Source organism: Ailuropoda melanoleuca, chromosome 16 (genome assembly GCF_002007445.2).
Source record: "Ailuropoda melanoleuca isolate Jingjing chromosome 16, ASM200744v2, whole genome shotgun sequence".
NCBI lineage: Eukaryota > Metazoa > Chordata > Mammalia > Carnivora > Ursidae > Ailuropoda > Ailuropoda melanoleuca.
The window spans coordinates 22,904,313-22,920,835 of NC_048233.1; the positions used below are offsets into that span (position 1 = coordinate 22,904,313).

The following is a 16,523-nucleotide window of genomic DNA, read 5'->3' on the forward strand; positions in this document are numbered from 1 at the left end:
CATAGGCTTTGGAATCAAGCAGGCCTGAATTTAAGCCTGGCTCTGTTACTTGTTAGCCATGTAAACTTGGACAAGCCTAACCTCTCTGAATTTGCCTGTGTCCCCCATGAAACAGATACTACTTTTTAGGGTTCTTTTGAGGTTTCAAATAGACAATACATACATTACATGTATGCATATACATATCTACTTATCTGCAATGGCCTAACCAATCAATGAAGACAAACCAAGTTGGTCATATTTAGAGAAAAGACAAATCTTAATTCTGTTTCCCCACTTGCTGCCGAATAGGAAGGCCTTTCATCTCCATGGGGTCCCTTCTCAACACTTCCAAGAATCTCTAGGGGCATTTACCTATATCTCTTAATGTCCTTCAGGCCCCACCAACTAGTGGGCCCCAGGGCAGGACACATAACCTCCCCAGAGATTGTGGGGAAAAGAAGCTGGTTTCACAACTTCTATCTCTGCAGTCCTCTTTGTTCATGATCCCTACTGCCCACAGGCCCTCCATGCTGACCTCCTTGGAGCTCTGTGTCTGATCACTTAGTGATCTTCTCTCCCTGGCCGGTAGAGGGATAACTCTCCCTTCCTGTCTCAGTACTTCAGAGTGAGGTCCTACTGTGGTGTTCGGTGGGCTGCTTATGATGGGATTGTTAAAATTACCCTCTCAGTTCCAGCAGACTGGGAGGGACAGTGGTCAGTAGCAGCCTCCTGCTGCCTCCAGTACTGCGGCTCCCTTCGGTAGCTGGACCTGTGCTCTCTTTAGTCCGACTTCCTTAACTCTTCCTCACTCTTGGCAGTTTCTCTTCAGGGCCCAGCTCTCTTTCCTTATAGTCTGTCTTCTTTTCCTTAGTCACTGCTCCCACCATGGAGTCTGAACAGCAACCCAAGTGCCAAACTGGACATGTGCTTAGGTACCTGTGTATGTCCCCAAATACTCCAAGAATTAATGAGCTTCCTGAAAATTCTATGACCACGAAACTGATTCTTCTCTCTACCTACTTCAGTCTCAGATCTGACCCCACCAAGACACCTTTATAGAGTGTATGCAGAGTACCTGGTTCCTAGTAAACACTCAGAAAATAGCAGCTGTGACTGTCCCCCAGAATCAGAATGATCAGCAGTGTGAAGCTCAGAAGATACCTTGTCATGAGTATTATGTAGTTGTAGACTTGTCAAATCACTATCTTGTATACCTGAAACCAGTACAACATTGCTTGTCAACTACACATCAATTAAAAAAGAAGAAGAAGAGGGACACCTGGGTGGCTCAGTTGGTTCGGTGTCCAGCTCTTGATTTCAGCTCAGGTCTTGATCTCAGGGTGGTGAGTTCAAGCCCCATGCTGGGCTCCACACTGGGGCATGGTGCCTACTTAAAAAAGAAAAAAGAAGAAGATACCTTGTCACAGAGGATATGAAGATGAATTTCTCTGTTTTTACTTTGGCTGTTCAAAAAAAAAGAAATTAAATGTCTTGCCATCCCTTTGAAATGTCCTCATGTTATTACATGTTTTTGTCTAAGATATACTGTCACTAGGAGGAGGCGATTTATGAGACAAAGGACAGAATCAATTTTGAAATATCTCGGAAGCTTTTCTGGCCGTTGTCTGTCCTGTTCTCTCAGGGTGTGTGTGATGCAGCATTAATAACCTTGGAGAATAAATAACATTGCCAGTTGCACAAGTGGGACATGTGTAAGTTGACTGCTAACTGTACTATAGATGAACCTCAGAGCGGTGGGTGTGTCCTGTAGATCTGAGGGTGTGGTGTCCTTTTAGTTACAAATTAAAAAAAAAACTTCAGAGGAAATTTACGTTTGTTTAGGTTATAGTAGTTGTGATCTCTTGGCATTCAATTTTACATTCCTTCTCTTTTTAGAACATGGAAACCGACACTGAGTCAAGGGCATTTTTTTTTAAGTTAGAATGAAATAGGACCATATGGACTTTTTTCAGTTTTTTCCCCAGAAAATCCTATTAATTTATTTGATAGCCCCAGTCATTTACAATAGCTCTATTAGTAAAAATTACTTTGGTATTGTGAATGTAGCTTAGTGGAAGGGTTCCTGATCATAAAATCTACAGATGAAGAAACATTTCATCTAAAAGAGCAAAAATAAAGTAACCCTGGGAAATTATCTAGGCCTATAATTACCCTAATACCTTAAAAGCTAATTCTTATTATTCTTTAAAATTTTCTTTTTTTTTTTTTTTAAGATTTTATTTATTTGACAGAGATAGAGACAGCCAGCGAGAGAGGGAGCACAAGCAGGGGGAGTGGGAGAGGAAGAAGCGGGCTCATAGCAGAGGAGCCTGATGTGGGGCTCGATCCTAGAATGCCGGGATCACGCCCTGAGCCAAAGGCAGACGCTTAACCGCTGTGCCACCCAGGCACCCCATTCTTTAAAATTTTCTACCTAAATATTGAAATAATACTGGTGTGTGTCACACATGCATGTGTGGCCTGTGTTTGTTGACCCAGCCCATGGGAGAATATGTCTCATTTTGTTCCGTGAGCACCTTGGCTACCCCACCCTACAGTAGACGCTGTCAAAAGCAAATGGGCTGGACCATGGATTTTCATGTAAATGTTATGCAGGTTGATATTTGAATGGCTTGGACAGGAAGAACATTCTTCCTGCTCTATGCTATCGACATGTGTTAGACTCGCTGACTTGAGCCAGTCTTCTACATGTAAGTAAGTCTGTCATCTGAACTCTCTTTTTCTTGCTTTTAGTCAATTTCTTAACATTGCTTGGTTTTAAAATATATCCAGCAGGTTATCCTTTTCATGATCTGCCCAGGTCTTTATAGTTGCTGTGCGGGGGTTAGGCTTTCCTGTGCTTCTGGGATGCTGGTTTGGATAGTGGTGGCTTTTAATGCTGGAAAAAAAGAGCACAACTGTGGAAAATTTTTGCTGAGTTATCTCCCACCCCCACTCCATATGCACAGACATCCTGTGGATTATATTTCCAATTTCATTAACTGTAGTTCTAAATTTGAAAAAAGAAAACTTCTTTTGTCTAGTTATACTTGTAAGAAGGGAAAAATGCTATTAGATAAAATTTATGAAAATCTGGGATTGAGATATGTTGTATATTGGGGTGTTTTCTGATAAGCGAGATTTATGAAACTAATGAATTGGGAATAATATCCACTTGCTTACCTTGCAACTGTTCCAGAGCAATATAGTAATGTATGACTACTAAATATATGACATTTCTCCAAAATTACAGAATTATTACTTATTTAATCCATAAATATTGTTATATTTATCAAAAAGTTTCTCACTAAAAGGTTTCACAAATAAGGTACTGAACAGAAGGGCTTATACAGAACATTACACCAAATGAGACTAATTTGTAATATAATGGAGGTAAAATGTATTTCTGCTGTATTATTTTGACTTTAAATGAGACTTTAAAAAAAAAAGTTTATGGAAATGATGTGTTTCCTTTCTCCCCATATTGGAAGCCAGTTTAATTAAATAGAAAATGACTGCATTCTCTTTTATACCTCTTAAGTTCAGATGCGGGTATCTGTAACCCTAATAGGTATAAGAAGTGTTTTTCTGACAAAATTAGCTCTTTAGTTAGTGCAATATTATTATTATATATGTGTTAATTATAGTACAGTAATAAGTGTCATTTCAAGCCATATATAATCAAATTTTTTAGAGTTAGGGGGTGTTAAGAGGGTCTGATTTTTAAATTATTAAGGAATGAATCCTTGTTGACTTTTATGAAGTATGATACTTGATGAAACTGAAGGATATTTAATATTTTCCTATTTTGTAGCTTCATTTCTTACGTATATATTGGAATATAGTTAAATAAGTATATAATAATTACTAATGCAGTCTATTAAATATTTTAACGATAGGGCTATCATCATTTACCATTGGTTATAAAGGTACAATTTCTCTTCAAAATGTAATTCAAATATTACCCCACTTTGTTTTGTGCATATTACTTTCCTCTGTGGAATGCTGCCTATAATTTTTGATTCGTTCTATGTATTTGTCTTCCTGACTGGCCTACAAACTCCTCTGGGACAAGGACTGTAGTTTCGTGCGTCCCCAGCCTCTGTCACTGCTCCTGGAACAAAGTGGGCCTTTGATGAAAGTCATTGAATTAAATCAAGCTGATGTCATGAGGGGCTTCAAGCACACATGGTCTGACCCAAAGGCATTTAAATAAGAGACAAAATGAAATAAAACAGAGAAGATGGCCTAACATTGATATATGGGAGGATTAGGTATATATTCTTGCTTTGCAAGTTTGTGGACTTTCCGAAACATTTGAGCTGAACATTTTAAATGTTTATCTTTAAATCATCTACCAGTGTGTAAGACAATAATTGGGAAGTCTGTGCCTCACCAGCAGCCTGGGTTAGGGTATCTCAGAGACCATTCTGCTTACAGTGGAGGGGACACTATTTAGTTCAAACTGGGTTTGGAGGCTGACACCTTTATTCACCGGCTTTACTTTCTTTACCTGAAATAAGTAAATATTTTCTTGCTAAAATCCACTTCCTAAGGTTGTTGGGAGACTTAAACGGGATGATATATAAAAGGGCTTCTGTACATTTTAAATGCTGCCATTATATCACATAACTATGCATTCTGCAAACTATGACTAAACCTGTACCTTTCTGTGATGTTGGTCAGTATTGTCTGGGGTAGATTCTAAATACTGTGTGTGATATACAGTGTCCCTCCATTGGAACCTGTTGTTTGGTTGTGGCTGTTTAATAAGTTCTCTCCTTGATTATAGTATATGTAAATGTCTTCATCTTTTCATTGTTTGTACTGTAGGTTTTTGATATGTTCAGGTGGTTTCAGTTTTCAATATTAAATTTAATTCCTACATAAACCAAACAATAATGAAAATATACATACTAGAAAAAAGTATTATTCAAGAGTAACTCGTTCCCACTGTATTATTTGAGAGTAAGTGAGCTAATCAACTCTAATGTCCTAAAGTTCCCCCTAAATTAAGAACTATTGATCAAGATTAAGAAGTTCAAATAGGACTGTCAAACACTTGCCCTGGCAGGGTGGGACCACGGTTTTGTGAAGCTCTGTTTGAGCACCAACTAATAGGTGCTGACGTAGATATAATCCCTCAGATTTTTGAGACTGGGATTAAGTTTAAAAGGTATTATTTGTCTAGCTAGAAAATTGAAAACCGTTTTTAAATCACCAGGTCAAAAGTTTTAGGTTGAATAATATTTCCATAAATAGAAATGTTGTGTTATGCCCACATAGAATGTTCTGTTTAAAGACAACTTGACTTAAGTTCATGAAATAAACTCTATCTGCCTTTTAAGTTTAGAATTTATTTTGCCCAAGAATTTATTAGGTATTCTTTAAATATTGGACTTGTAAGTATATTTAAAATTGGATTTTTTTTTTGCAACTACAACTTTGAGAAAGTGTGTTTATCAATCTGCCCTATAGCATCCCATTCCCATATCCTCTCTAAAAGAGCCGAGTAAATATGGGTTCATTTGAAATTGTATGAAAATATTTGCTTAAAACAACCTCTCTGGAATGGAAAATGTCGAATTGTTGAACTTGTTTTCCTTTTCTTTTTTTTTTTTTCTTTAGGAGAATGGTGTTGACCACTTGTGTTCTGAGAGCCTGCCACAGTCCAGGTTTGCTTGCTTGTTTGTATATGTGAATCTGAATGTAATTTGGTTAATTTTTAAGGAACTCTTTGGACCTGACACTCCAAAATATTTCCTCTACTCTCTTGACAGGGAATGTTCCACACTGTCATCTCCTGGACACACTTTGTCCACAGAGAGTACTGTAACTTCAAGTGGTGAGTGAACTTGGAAAAGATATAAAAATAGAGTATTAGTGTTATAACTATAAGCTTGGTTTCTGTGGCCTGCTGAAGTGAGTGCAAATGAAAAGAACATAGGCAAATAATTTTTTTTTGCATAGTGTTCATGTTGTTAGTTTCTTCCTGTTGATAGATTCTGGGTCAGAAATTTTGAATATGGCTTCTGGTGACCTTGACTGTAAATCACTCTGTGAGAAACAGGAAGATAGAAGATCAGGTTCTGCTATGATAAAGATCACAGGTGAGCTATTGAAGTATTTAAGTATAGTTCCCATTCCAAAGCAGTAAGTAAACCTGTAAGCTACTGGAGCAACTATCCTCATGGTTCACTAATATTATTTTATTTAAAAAAAAAATTGAAGATCTACTCGGGGGAAAAGAAGTCCAAGAGGTAATTGTGGACTTCATATATGATAATGTTGCCATTTTTTTCTCCAGTTCTATAGAAAGAACAAGAATTGCAATATCTTTTAATAGGACTTAAATATTTCCTAATGGCAAAGATTGAGTGGATACAATTGGGTCTCAGCGGTGGCACAGATGTAGAATCACCTGTTTAGGAAATTCTCAGAATCTTGGGGAGCCTCGCTGGCTCAGTGGGTTAAGTGTCCGACTCTTGATTTTGACTCAAGTGATGATCTCAGGGTCGTGAGATCAAGCCCTGCCATCAGGCTCCACCTTAGGCATGGAGCCTGCTTAAGATTCTCTCTCTCTCCTTTCCCCCCTCACTCCGCCTTTCTGCCCTTGCCCTTGTGCCCATGTGCATGCTTTCTCTTAAAAAAAAAAAATTCTCGGAATCCTACTTAGAATCTGTTTGGTTAAAACGATGAGCCAATTCATAATGGTCCACTTAGGAGGCAAAAGAATTAACTAGATAATATGTGATATCCTTTTTTGCTACTTGTGTCTGAAAACAAGGTGGTTATTCTCAACCATTCCCAGTGACACATCACTACAGTTGACACTCACGGGAAACAATAGGCTCCCATTCCACCCCCCCTCCAAATCAGTCACGGAAAATTCATTCTGTTGTTTAAACTGGAAAGTGAAGTTGAGATATAGATGCTGCAGTAAAGGAGTTGTAAAATTGTAGAAATGGAATCCATTCTTTGTTTCAACTGAGGAATATCTTCATGCTTTACCTCCGACTAAATAAGATAAACTTTAATTAGAACTACACCAAGATATCATTTTTCACCAGGCATGTAGACAAAGATGCAAAACTTTGATTACGTTCTGTTGGTTAGCTTGTAGGGGAAAAAGGGAAATCCCATACGTTTCTGTAGGAAATGTGAATTATTATAATAAATATGGGGGGGAATTTGCCAATATCTACGAACATGTTAAATATACATATCCTGTGATAAATAATTTAGTTTCTGGGGATTTATCCTATAGATCTAAGTGCTCACCTGACTTGTAGAAGTTTCTTTACTATAGTATTTTCTATAATAACAAAATATTGGAGATAAGTTAATTATCAAAAGAAACCTAGTTAATATATAATGGCATCTCCACGTAATGGAATACTAATATACATCCATAAGATGTATATAAGGAAACTTTCTTAGAAGGATATCAAAGAGTTATTGTCTCCTACAAAAAAAAAAAAACACCCCAAACACAAAACATTACATATTGCCTATTAAATTCTGTGGGAAAATCAAAAGGATAGGAAGAAGTTTTATGTATGCATAAAGTATCTTTGAAAGGCTAGATAAAAATTAAATAACATTGTCTATGGGTAGGGAAAGTAGGTTTCTTATACAAATGGATGGGAGGGAAAATTTTTACCATAAAAACATTTTACACTTTAAAATTTATGGACCATATGAATCTATTATATCTTAAAAGTTAATGAAAAATTAAAATTTTCATTGGGAAAAGGGATTTTATCGCCGAAGAAAGTGGTTACCATTTGTTATTTCCATATAAATTTTAAAGATATAATACATACTTTATTTCTTTTTCTTAAAAAGAAACAAAACCTATTTATAGCTGCTGACCTTTGTGCTTGCACTGAACTAAATTCAAGACAATGGATCATGTAAAGAGGAAAATCATTATCAAGTACATTACAGTACAAATAAAGTACACAAAAATAAAGGGGAATGGCATAAATTAAAAGTACCTTTGTTTCTTAGTTTGATGACTTTTTTTAGAAAGATACCATGTTTTGGAAGGATATCATACTCAGTTATCAGCCTTACATCTGTAATTAAAAAAAAACCTGTTTGTCGTGCTGATTGTTTATCCTTCCTTCATCTAGTTTCTGTAAGTATACTAGTAAAGTGTTTGATTTAAAAAAAAGAAGCAGCAGCCTTAAAAAAGATTTTAAAAACTATTACTTGAAGGCTATTTATACAGATACTCATTTCTATTAAGAAATCATCTATGGCTAGCTTCCTTGGGAAACATAGCTGCTCTAGTCCTAATTTTTAATCAATAGGCACATTTAATGTTTTTTAATATATAATTTGTCTCACATGTTAAGGTCTTTGACACTTACTAGTCTGCTCGTATTGCCACCCTCACTATTTCTTCCTCTTTTTGTTACTGCTCAGGCAACTATTTAGTGTATTCCCTTTTTCTCATAGGCAAAAGTCCAGCTCCTGAGAATATTACACTCCAAGGCTCTGTGAGCGAGGACAAAACCATGTTAAATCTGGTAAGGAAATATACATATGTTAACAGTATAAGTAATGATATATTACGATGGTAGAACTGTCCCTTTCAGTTTGCAAAATACTCTCGAAAGCACTGTTTTATCCTTTCAAAATATTATGAAGTTAATAGAATTTAATTGCTCCAATTTTATAGATGAGGAAGTTGGTGCCAAAGAGTCCCTGTGACTTGTTCAAGGTCACACAATAGAGTCAGAGCTAGGACCTCCTGACTCCACATTGTTTTTTTGTTCATTCACTCATTTATTCGTCAAAGGTCTACTGGAAACAAGCTAAATATCTATCAATAGAAGACTTTTAAGTCAGCAAATGTATTAATAAATAAGGTTAAGTAAAACAGTAATATTTACCTTAAAGGTATATTCTAATTAAGAAAATGTGTTCTGATTAAAGGAAGAAACATACAGTTACTCAGTAATATAGAATTACTCGGTGTGGTTAGTGATATAAAGGAAAAAGTTTTGGGTGAGAGGCCAGACAAGTGTCATGGAGGAGATACTTTGTGAATGGTATCCAATGTTATCTATGTACCTGGAAAACTGCTATAAAACATTCTTTAAATGTTTATAGAAAAAGTTAAATGCCTTTCCTTAAAGAGAAGGCTCATTGTCAGTGGTATGAATTTTTAATTATGGAGGAGTAACTTGTAGGCTATGGATCCAATTCCATGTTTCTTCAAGGGTCTTGTTTATGTATTGGTCCCTCTCCGTTAAAAGAGATGATGGTGATGATGATGTTGATTACAGGTGTGTGTGTGTGTGTTGTTGTTGTTGTTTTCCCCTCAGTATATAAATACTGCTTTAGTTTGGCCCATTTGGTTTTCAGAAACAGAGACTCACGAAAGCTAACTCAAGAGAGATGGTTGTGATGAGAGACTGTGGACTCTGAGAAACAAACTGAGGGCCTCAGAGGGGAGGGGGGTGGGGGAATGGGATAGACCGGTGATGGGTAGTAAGGAGGGCATGTATTGCATGGTGCACTGGGTGTTATATGCAACTGATGAATCATCGAACTTTACACCAGAAACCGGGGATGTACTGTATGGTGACTAATATAATATAATAAAAAAACATTAAAAAAAAGAGAGAGAGAGAGAGATGGTTGTGGCATAGATAAATTTGAGGCAATAAGGTAGGTAAACATTTTGTAGTATTCTAGTCTGAAGAGAGTGGAATGATTGGGTATGTGATTTGGAATCATCCTTTGTAATGTAAAGTATATGTAGAGTGTAGTGTTGCCAGCAAGCATGCTGAAAGTGGTTGCCCCTTATAAGAAATAGAGGAATATTTGAGTCCTCTAATCTTTCATGGTAGTCTTCTGAGAAAAAGAATTTTTTCTCATCTCAAAACAAGATAGAAATAAAGAAACTTAAAAATAATGGGTTAGAAAATGTAGTAATGGAGCTATGGTACTGGTTAGGATACTATTGTAACAATTCAGGCAAGAGATGAAGATAGTATGAATTTAGTGTGGATGGAGAAAAGAAAAGTAATTTGGGAGAGAGTTAAAGGACAGAATTTATAGTACATGGTGGCTGATAACCAGGATGGGAGTTGGGGATGCATGGGAAAATGTAAAAACTTAGGTTTATGGCTTATCCTACAGAATGAATAGAATATCATGAGAATAGGGAGGAAGTAAGAAGAGTAGAATTTGAGGGGTAAAATAAGATTAGTTTAAGTCGAGTTTCAGGTTGATATGAGACATCAGTACTCTGAAAGATTATATATATAGCTGTATACCTATATTCATAAACTCATTCCTAGGACTTTTAGGAGCAGACATACATTTGTGAGCGAAAAAACAGGTACGTGGATGAGATTTCCCAAGGACTCTGGCAGGCAGGAAGAGAACACTGAGAATAATGGACTCTTGATGATTCTATTATCTAACAAAAAAAAGACAATGGCGGAGGAAACTCAGAAGGAGCTACTATAGCCATGGGAGGACATCAGGAGATGAAAACCAAGGAAAGAAAAATCTTCAAGGAAGAGAGGTTTATAGATCATTTTAGGTGTTACAGTGAAGTCAAGATAAAGACTGAAATTTTTCCATTGAATTTGGCCACAGAGAGTTCACTGATAACTTTTTTTAGGGTACTGGGTACAGAGACAGAAGAGAGCTGAAAAACTGGGAACAGCAACCATGGACAATTCTTCCCAGAGACAGCATGGCCATAAAGGATAGGATTGGAAGAAGATGCCATATGTGGAAGAGATCAGGGTGTTGAGGGAGGATTCAGAAAACTTAAGAATATTTAAATGTTGATAAGAATGATCCAGTGCTTTACCTGTATTATTGCATTTGTTACATTTTATCAAAATCTTAGCTTCATTTCTCTAAAAATTACATGACATGGTATCAATGGCTCTACCAAGGAAATTTGTCTTAGACTTATTTTTCAGGGAAAATTTCTGAGAATATTTTTATCACCATAAAAATGATTTTATACCTTTGCTCTCATTAGATTTTCGCAGGCAGTATAGTACAACCCTCTTATTATGGTAATTCTTGTTGTATAGATATATTTGTAGGATGGTTGGTCAGTGACCTTAAAATGTATTTATATGGAGTAAAAGCCTAACATAACATAGTCCTACCTGCAATTTTTGCCACAAGTTCCCCAAGAGCCCATCTAGAATGCTACACGCGATAGTCCTAGATCACCCCTACCTCTTTATCCATCCAGTCCTCCCATTCCATCAAGCTCCAGCATGTTCCTTGTCTGTAGAGACTTTCCATGCTTCTCAAGCCATGGTATCTCTCCCCTCCCTTTGTAGAGCACGTATTTATTCACGTCTCATTTGTTTGGCAATCAATCCTAGTTTGCCTTATGGTAATTTCTGTCACATTTACAGCTGTTCATATGTTTCTGTCTTTTGTACCTCAAGTAGATTGGAAACCCCTTAAGAGCCAGTCCTGTTTTCTTCTTAACCTCTAGTTAAGTTCTTTGAATACCACAGTGTTTTTGATAGAGTAGGGGTTAGGAGAGGACAGGAAGTTGGGAGATGATTGGTTATGAAGGATTTCCACTCTATGTACAGCAATAAAATCTCTTTATGATTTTAGGAAGCAAAAGAGGAACCAGAAACAATAGATGAGAATAGAAAAAAATGTGCTTCAGGAGGTAAGGAATGTTCTCTCCCAACCCCCATGTGAACTTTTGTTCCTGCTTATATTTTTACAGGTGAAATCTTTCTGAGTAAAGATATGGTACCTATAATTATGCATCTCTAGCTAAAATCAGCCAATAAAACTGATTCTTGATTCAATTTGTATCATTTTTGAGAAGCCACATTTATGTTGCATTAACTATTAAGCCCCAAAGGACTTGTAATAACTATACATTATTGTGAACAAAGAACCATCCCAATGTTGGTAGTAAATTCTGAGCTCTACTTTGAGATCTTTTTTATTATCCTATCCAAAAGTAAATAAGATAGTATTTAAAGAGTAAGTGCTAATATGCTTCCTTCCCCATTCATCTCCAATAGGATGGAGCCGTGGATAGAGTTGAGACTTTGAAGTCACACAGACTATACTGGGTGATGACTGGCTTTGAGTTCAGAAGGTTATTTAACCTGAGAGTCAACTTCCTCATCTGCAAAATGGAAATGATGAGTTACAAAAATTAACCGTTATTGAGAATATGTCATATGCTAAGTTCTGGACTAAATTCTTTTTTTAAGATTTTATTTATTTCACACAGGGAGAGAGGGAGCACAAGAAGGGGGAGCAGCAGGCAGAGGGAGAGGAAAAAGCAGACTCCCTGCTGAGCAAGGAGCCTAATCTCAATCCCAGGACCCTGAGATCATGACCCAAGCCGAAGGCAAACACTTAACCAGTTGAGCCACCCGGGCACCCCTAAATTATGTGCATAGTTTCATTTGGTTCCCCCAAATACCTATGTAAAAATAGGTAAATTGCAATTCAGTTTCCTAGCCTGTAGACTGTAGATGATAGCAGTATCTACCACAGGTTTGCTCTGAGGATTGGATAAATTAGGTATAAATCAGTTAGAAAAATGCTTGGCAAAGTTCTTTAAAAGAACTTTACTATAGAAAAATAATATCATCCTTATTTTGTAGATGATTTGATGAAGCTGTGACTTGTTCCAGGTCACAAAGCCGTAAGGGGCAAAGCTGGGACTTAAATCAGGTTTTTTCAACTCTAATGTTCTTATTAACTAATATATTGTCGTCTTTGCGAAGTTGTCATGAAGAGTATCATTAATATGTATAAAGAGCCCTGTTTGGGGACTGGCATATATAACTTGTGACACATGTGTGATACCGTATTTACTGTTGCTGTTATTGTTACTATTATTGTACTACTCTTACTACTACTGCTACTACAATGACTCCCCCTCCTCTTGCCGCTGCTGTTAAAACCTTGGTCTGAGGAAGGACTAGGGTAAGAGAGGAAGGTATGCATTTAGCCATGGGATCAAGTTAAACAAACATTCAAATGCAAAGAGAGCAATTGGGCTCTTCCTGGACTCAGGTATCTTCAGGTTTCAGATTATTCACAGGCTGACGTATGAGCCAATGATTTTAATGTCATCGTGATCCCAATAGCATAGCATAACATGATCTTATAGTGAAGCAAATGCATTATTTTTTTAAAGATTTTATTTATTTCAGAAAGAGCCAGAGAGACAGCACAAGCAGGGGGAGCAGCAGAGGGAGAGGGAGAAACAGTCTCCTTGCAGAGCAGGGAGCCCTCTGTGGGGCTCCGTGGATCCCAGGACCCTGGGACTGTGATGCAAGCCAGAGGCAGACACTTAACTGACTGAGCCACCCTGGTGCTCTGAAGCAAACGCTATGATTAACTGGCTATTATTTCAGACATCCTTCAATGAAATGCCTTTGTGTAGTGGAGAGAGGACATTTGATCAATGTGCCTTCAGCTGGGAACCTTTGTAACCCAATACTATTTTATTGTCTTTTAATAGACACTGCTGTTTCCTCCCTTCCTGTAACCACTGTGAAATCTGTGAACTTTAGACAAAGTGACAAGTAAGTTCTTCACATGGCATGCTCACAGTTTTTGCTTTTCTGTTGAATTATGTTTGAATAAATTTTTTGTCTTATCCTACAGCACTTCTGCTAATGAGAAGGAAGTGGAGGTGAGTTTTTTCCCCTTTAAGTTAAAAAAAAAAAGTGTTTCTGACTCCCTTGTCTATAATCACTTCATACTTTTGCACAAGCTGTTGTGCGTTTGGTGTCTGGCTGGCTTGGCAGTGGCTAAGTGCAGGGAAGGCCGATGCAGGCCAGCTTTATGTTGCTGGGAGGGAGAAGAAACGGCTCAGCTTAATCCGGTATTAAACGGAAATATTTCGCTACAATTAGTTTTCTCCCCTCACCCGCACATTATTTTGACAACAGGCTGAANCTGAGTTTCTCAGATTATCTTTGGGATTTAAGTGTGACTGGTTCACCTTGGAGAAGAGAGTGAAGCTTGAAGAAAGATCACGAGACCTGGCAGAAGAAAATTTGAAGAAAGAAATCAGTAACTGTTTAAAGCTGTTAGAGGTGAGAATCCTGACATTTGGGAACTACACATTTGATGATCGTATTGTTAATAATGTTTTCAAAATTAGGTAGAGTTTACTTGTATGACTAAAACCAACATCAGGTACCAAGCCCTGCCTGACTCAAATGTCATTAATAGGAAGTAAGAATTCAGGATCAGGCTAAAATAAAAGATTCACTAATAAAACAATTGCCTTGTAAAGTCATTGTGAGTCACCTACCTTCTCTGGACGTTCAAATAGGTTTCAGGCAGAAGAGTCATCATGCAGGAAACCGAGCCATAGGAGATAATATCAATTTTAAACTTCAAAGAAGAGAATCAAAAGTCTATTTCCATTTAATTAACTGAAAAAAGAGAATGGTGATTGATGTTAGTCTTGTCAGGTGATGGGCAAGCCCTCTCTAGGTATGTAGGTAACCACTACTATTTTTCCATTTTGTGAAATCACCATAAATATAGAGATGGGTTGGAAAATTAAGAGGTTATTTTTGGGGAAAAAAATTAAGAAACCATATTCTTTTTTTTACTGTAGTAAAAAACACATAACATCAAATTTACCATATTAACCGTCATAAGCGTACAATTCAGTAGTGTTAAGTATGTTCACATCGTTGTAAAACCGATCTTCAGAACTTTTCTGTCTTGCATGCTGAAACTCTGTACCCATTAAACAATGCCCCTTTTCTCCTCCTCTCAGCCCCTGGTCACCAGTTTACTTTCTATTTCTATGAATCTGACTACTTCAGATACCTCATNAAACACATAACATCAAATTTACCATATTAACCGTCATAAGCGTACAATTCAGTAGTGTTAAGTATGTTCACATCGTTGTAAAACCGATCTTCAGAACTTTTCTGTCTTGCATGCTGAAACTCTGTACCCATTAAACAATGCCCCTTTTCTCCTCTCAGCCCCTGGTCACCAGTTTACTTTCTATTTCTATGAATCTGACTACTTCAGATACCTCATATAAGTAAAATCATACAGCGTTTGTCTCTGCTGAGCAATCTCATGACCCTGAGATCACGACCTGAGCCGAAACCGAGAGTTGGATGCTTAACTGTACCACCCAGGTGCCCCTACTTTTCCTCTTTAAAATGATATACANCTCCTCCTCTCAGCCCCTGGTCACCAGTTTACTTTCTATTTCTATGAATCTGACTACTTCAGATACCTCATATAAGTAAAATCATACAGCGTTTGTCTCTGCTGAGCAATCTCATGACCCTGAGATCACGACCTGAGCCGAAACCGAGAGTTGGATGCTTAACTGTACCACCCAGGCGCCCCTACTTTTCCTCTTTAAAATGATACACACAGTTTATGGTGTTTTAGATTTGGGCAAGTCTTAGGTATTTGCTGATGGTCACATAGCTAATAAGCAGTGGCTTGTTTGCTTCCCAAACTGCTGTCCTCTTAACTGTCTCCACCCTAGTGGGATGGNCTCCCCCTGCTTGTGTTCCCTCTCTCGCTGGCTGTCTCTATCTCTGTCGAATAAATAAATAAAATCTTCAAAAAAAAAATCTTTAAAAAAATAAATAAATAAAATGATATACACAGTTTATGGTGTCTTAGATTTGGGCAAGTCTTAGGTATTTGCTGATGGTCACATAGCTAATAAGCAGTGGCTTGTTTGCTTCCCAAACTGCTGTCCTCTTAACTGTCTCCACCCTAGTGGGATGGATGGTTGTCCGCCAAGAAGGCCATCATTTTGGATAAAGGACACAGGTTTGAAAGAAATATTCAGAAGGCAGTGAAGGTACGCCCATCTAGCCAGCTCCATAATGCTTTTNCTTAGATTTGGGCAAGTCTTAGGTATTTGCTGATGGTCACATAGCTAATAAGCAGTGGCTTGTTTGCTTCCCAAACTGCTGTCCTCTTAACTGTCTCCACCCTAGTGGGATGGATGGTTGTCCGCCAAGAAGGCCATCATTTTGGATAAAGAGCACAGGTTTGAAAGAAATATTCAGAAGGCAGTGAAGGTACGCCCATCTAGCCAGCTCCATAATGCTTTTTCATCAATGGAAGAGTAAGTGGTGTAGTCAGAGCCATATCTAAATCTCGTATGTTTTCACTACTTTTATTAAAAGTTTAAACCGGGGCGCCTGGGTGGCTCAGTCTGTTGAGCGTCTACTTGTGGCTCAGGTCATGATCTCAGGGTCCTGGGATTGAGCCTAATATTGGGCTCTCTGTTCAGCGGGAGCCTGCTTCTCCCTGTCTGTGCGCATGCGCGNATATTCAGAAGGCAGTGAAGGTACGCCCATCTAGCCAGCTCCATAATGCTTTTTCATCAATGGAAGAGTAAGTGGTGTAGTCAGAGCCATATCTAAATCTCGTATGTTTTCACTACTTTTATTAAAAGTTTAAACCGGGGCGCCTGGGTGGCTCAGTCTGTTGAGCGTCTACTTGTGGCTCAGGTCATGATCTCAGGGTCCTGGGATTGAGCCTAA

General features: G+C 37.7%; 1 protein-coding gene across 1 annotated transcript in view; it reads left to right on the forward strand.

Annotated features, from left to right (window-relative positions):
• The window catches only part of IRAG2 (inositol 1,4,5-triphosphate receptor associated 2), a 131,534-nt gene that overhangs the window by 100,615 nt on the left and 14,396 nt on the right, over positions 1–16,523 (forward strand). Inside the window, exons 23-30 of the mRNA XM_034646541.1 lie at positions 5,611–5,657; positions 5,763–5,827; positions 5,985–6,092; positions 8,449–8,519; positions 11,605–11,662; positions 13,490–13,553; positions 13,636–13,664; positions 13,930–14,069. Of these exons, the coding sequence (XP_034502432.1) occupies positions 5,611–5,657; positions 5,763–5,827; positions 5,985–6,092; positions 8,449–8,519; positions 11,605–11,662; positions 13,490–13,553; positions 13,636–13,664; positions 13,930–14,069 (582 nt within the window). The remainder of the gene's footprint in view (positions 1–5,610; positions 5,658–5,762; positions 5,828–5,984; positions 6,093–8,448; positions 8,520–11,604; positions 11,663–13,489; positions 13,554–13,635; positions 13,665–13,929; positions 14,070–16,523) is intronic.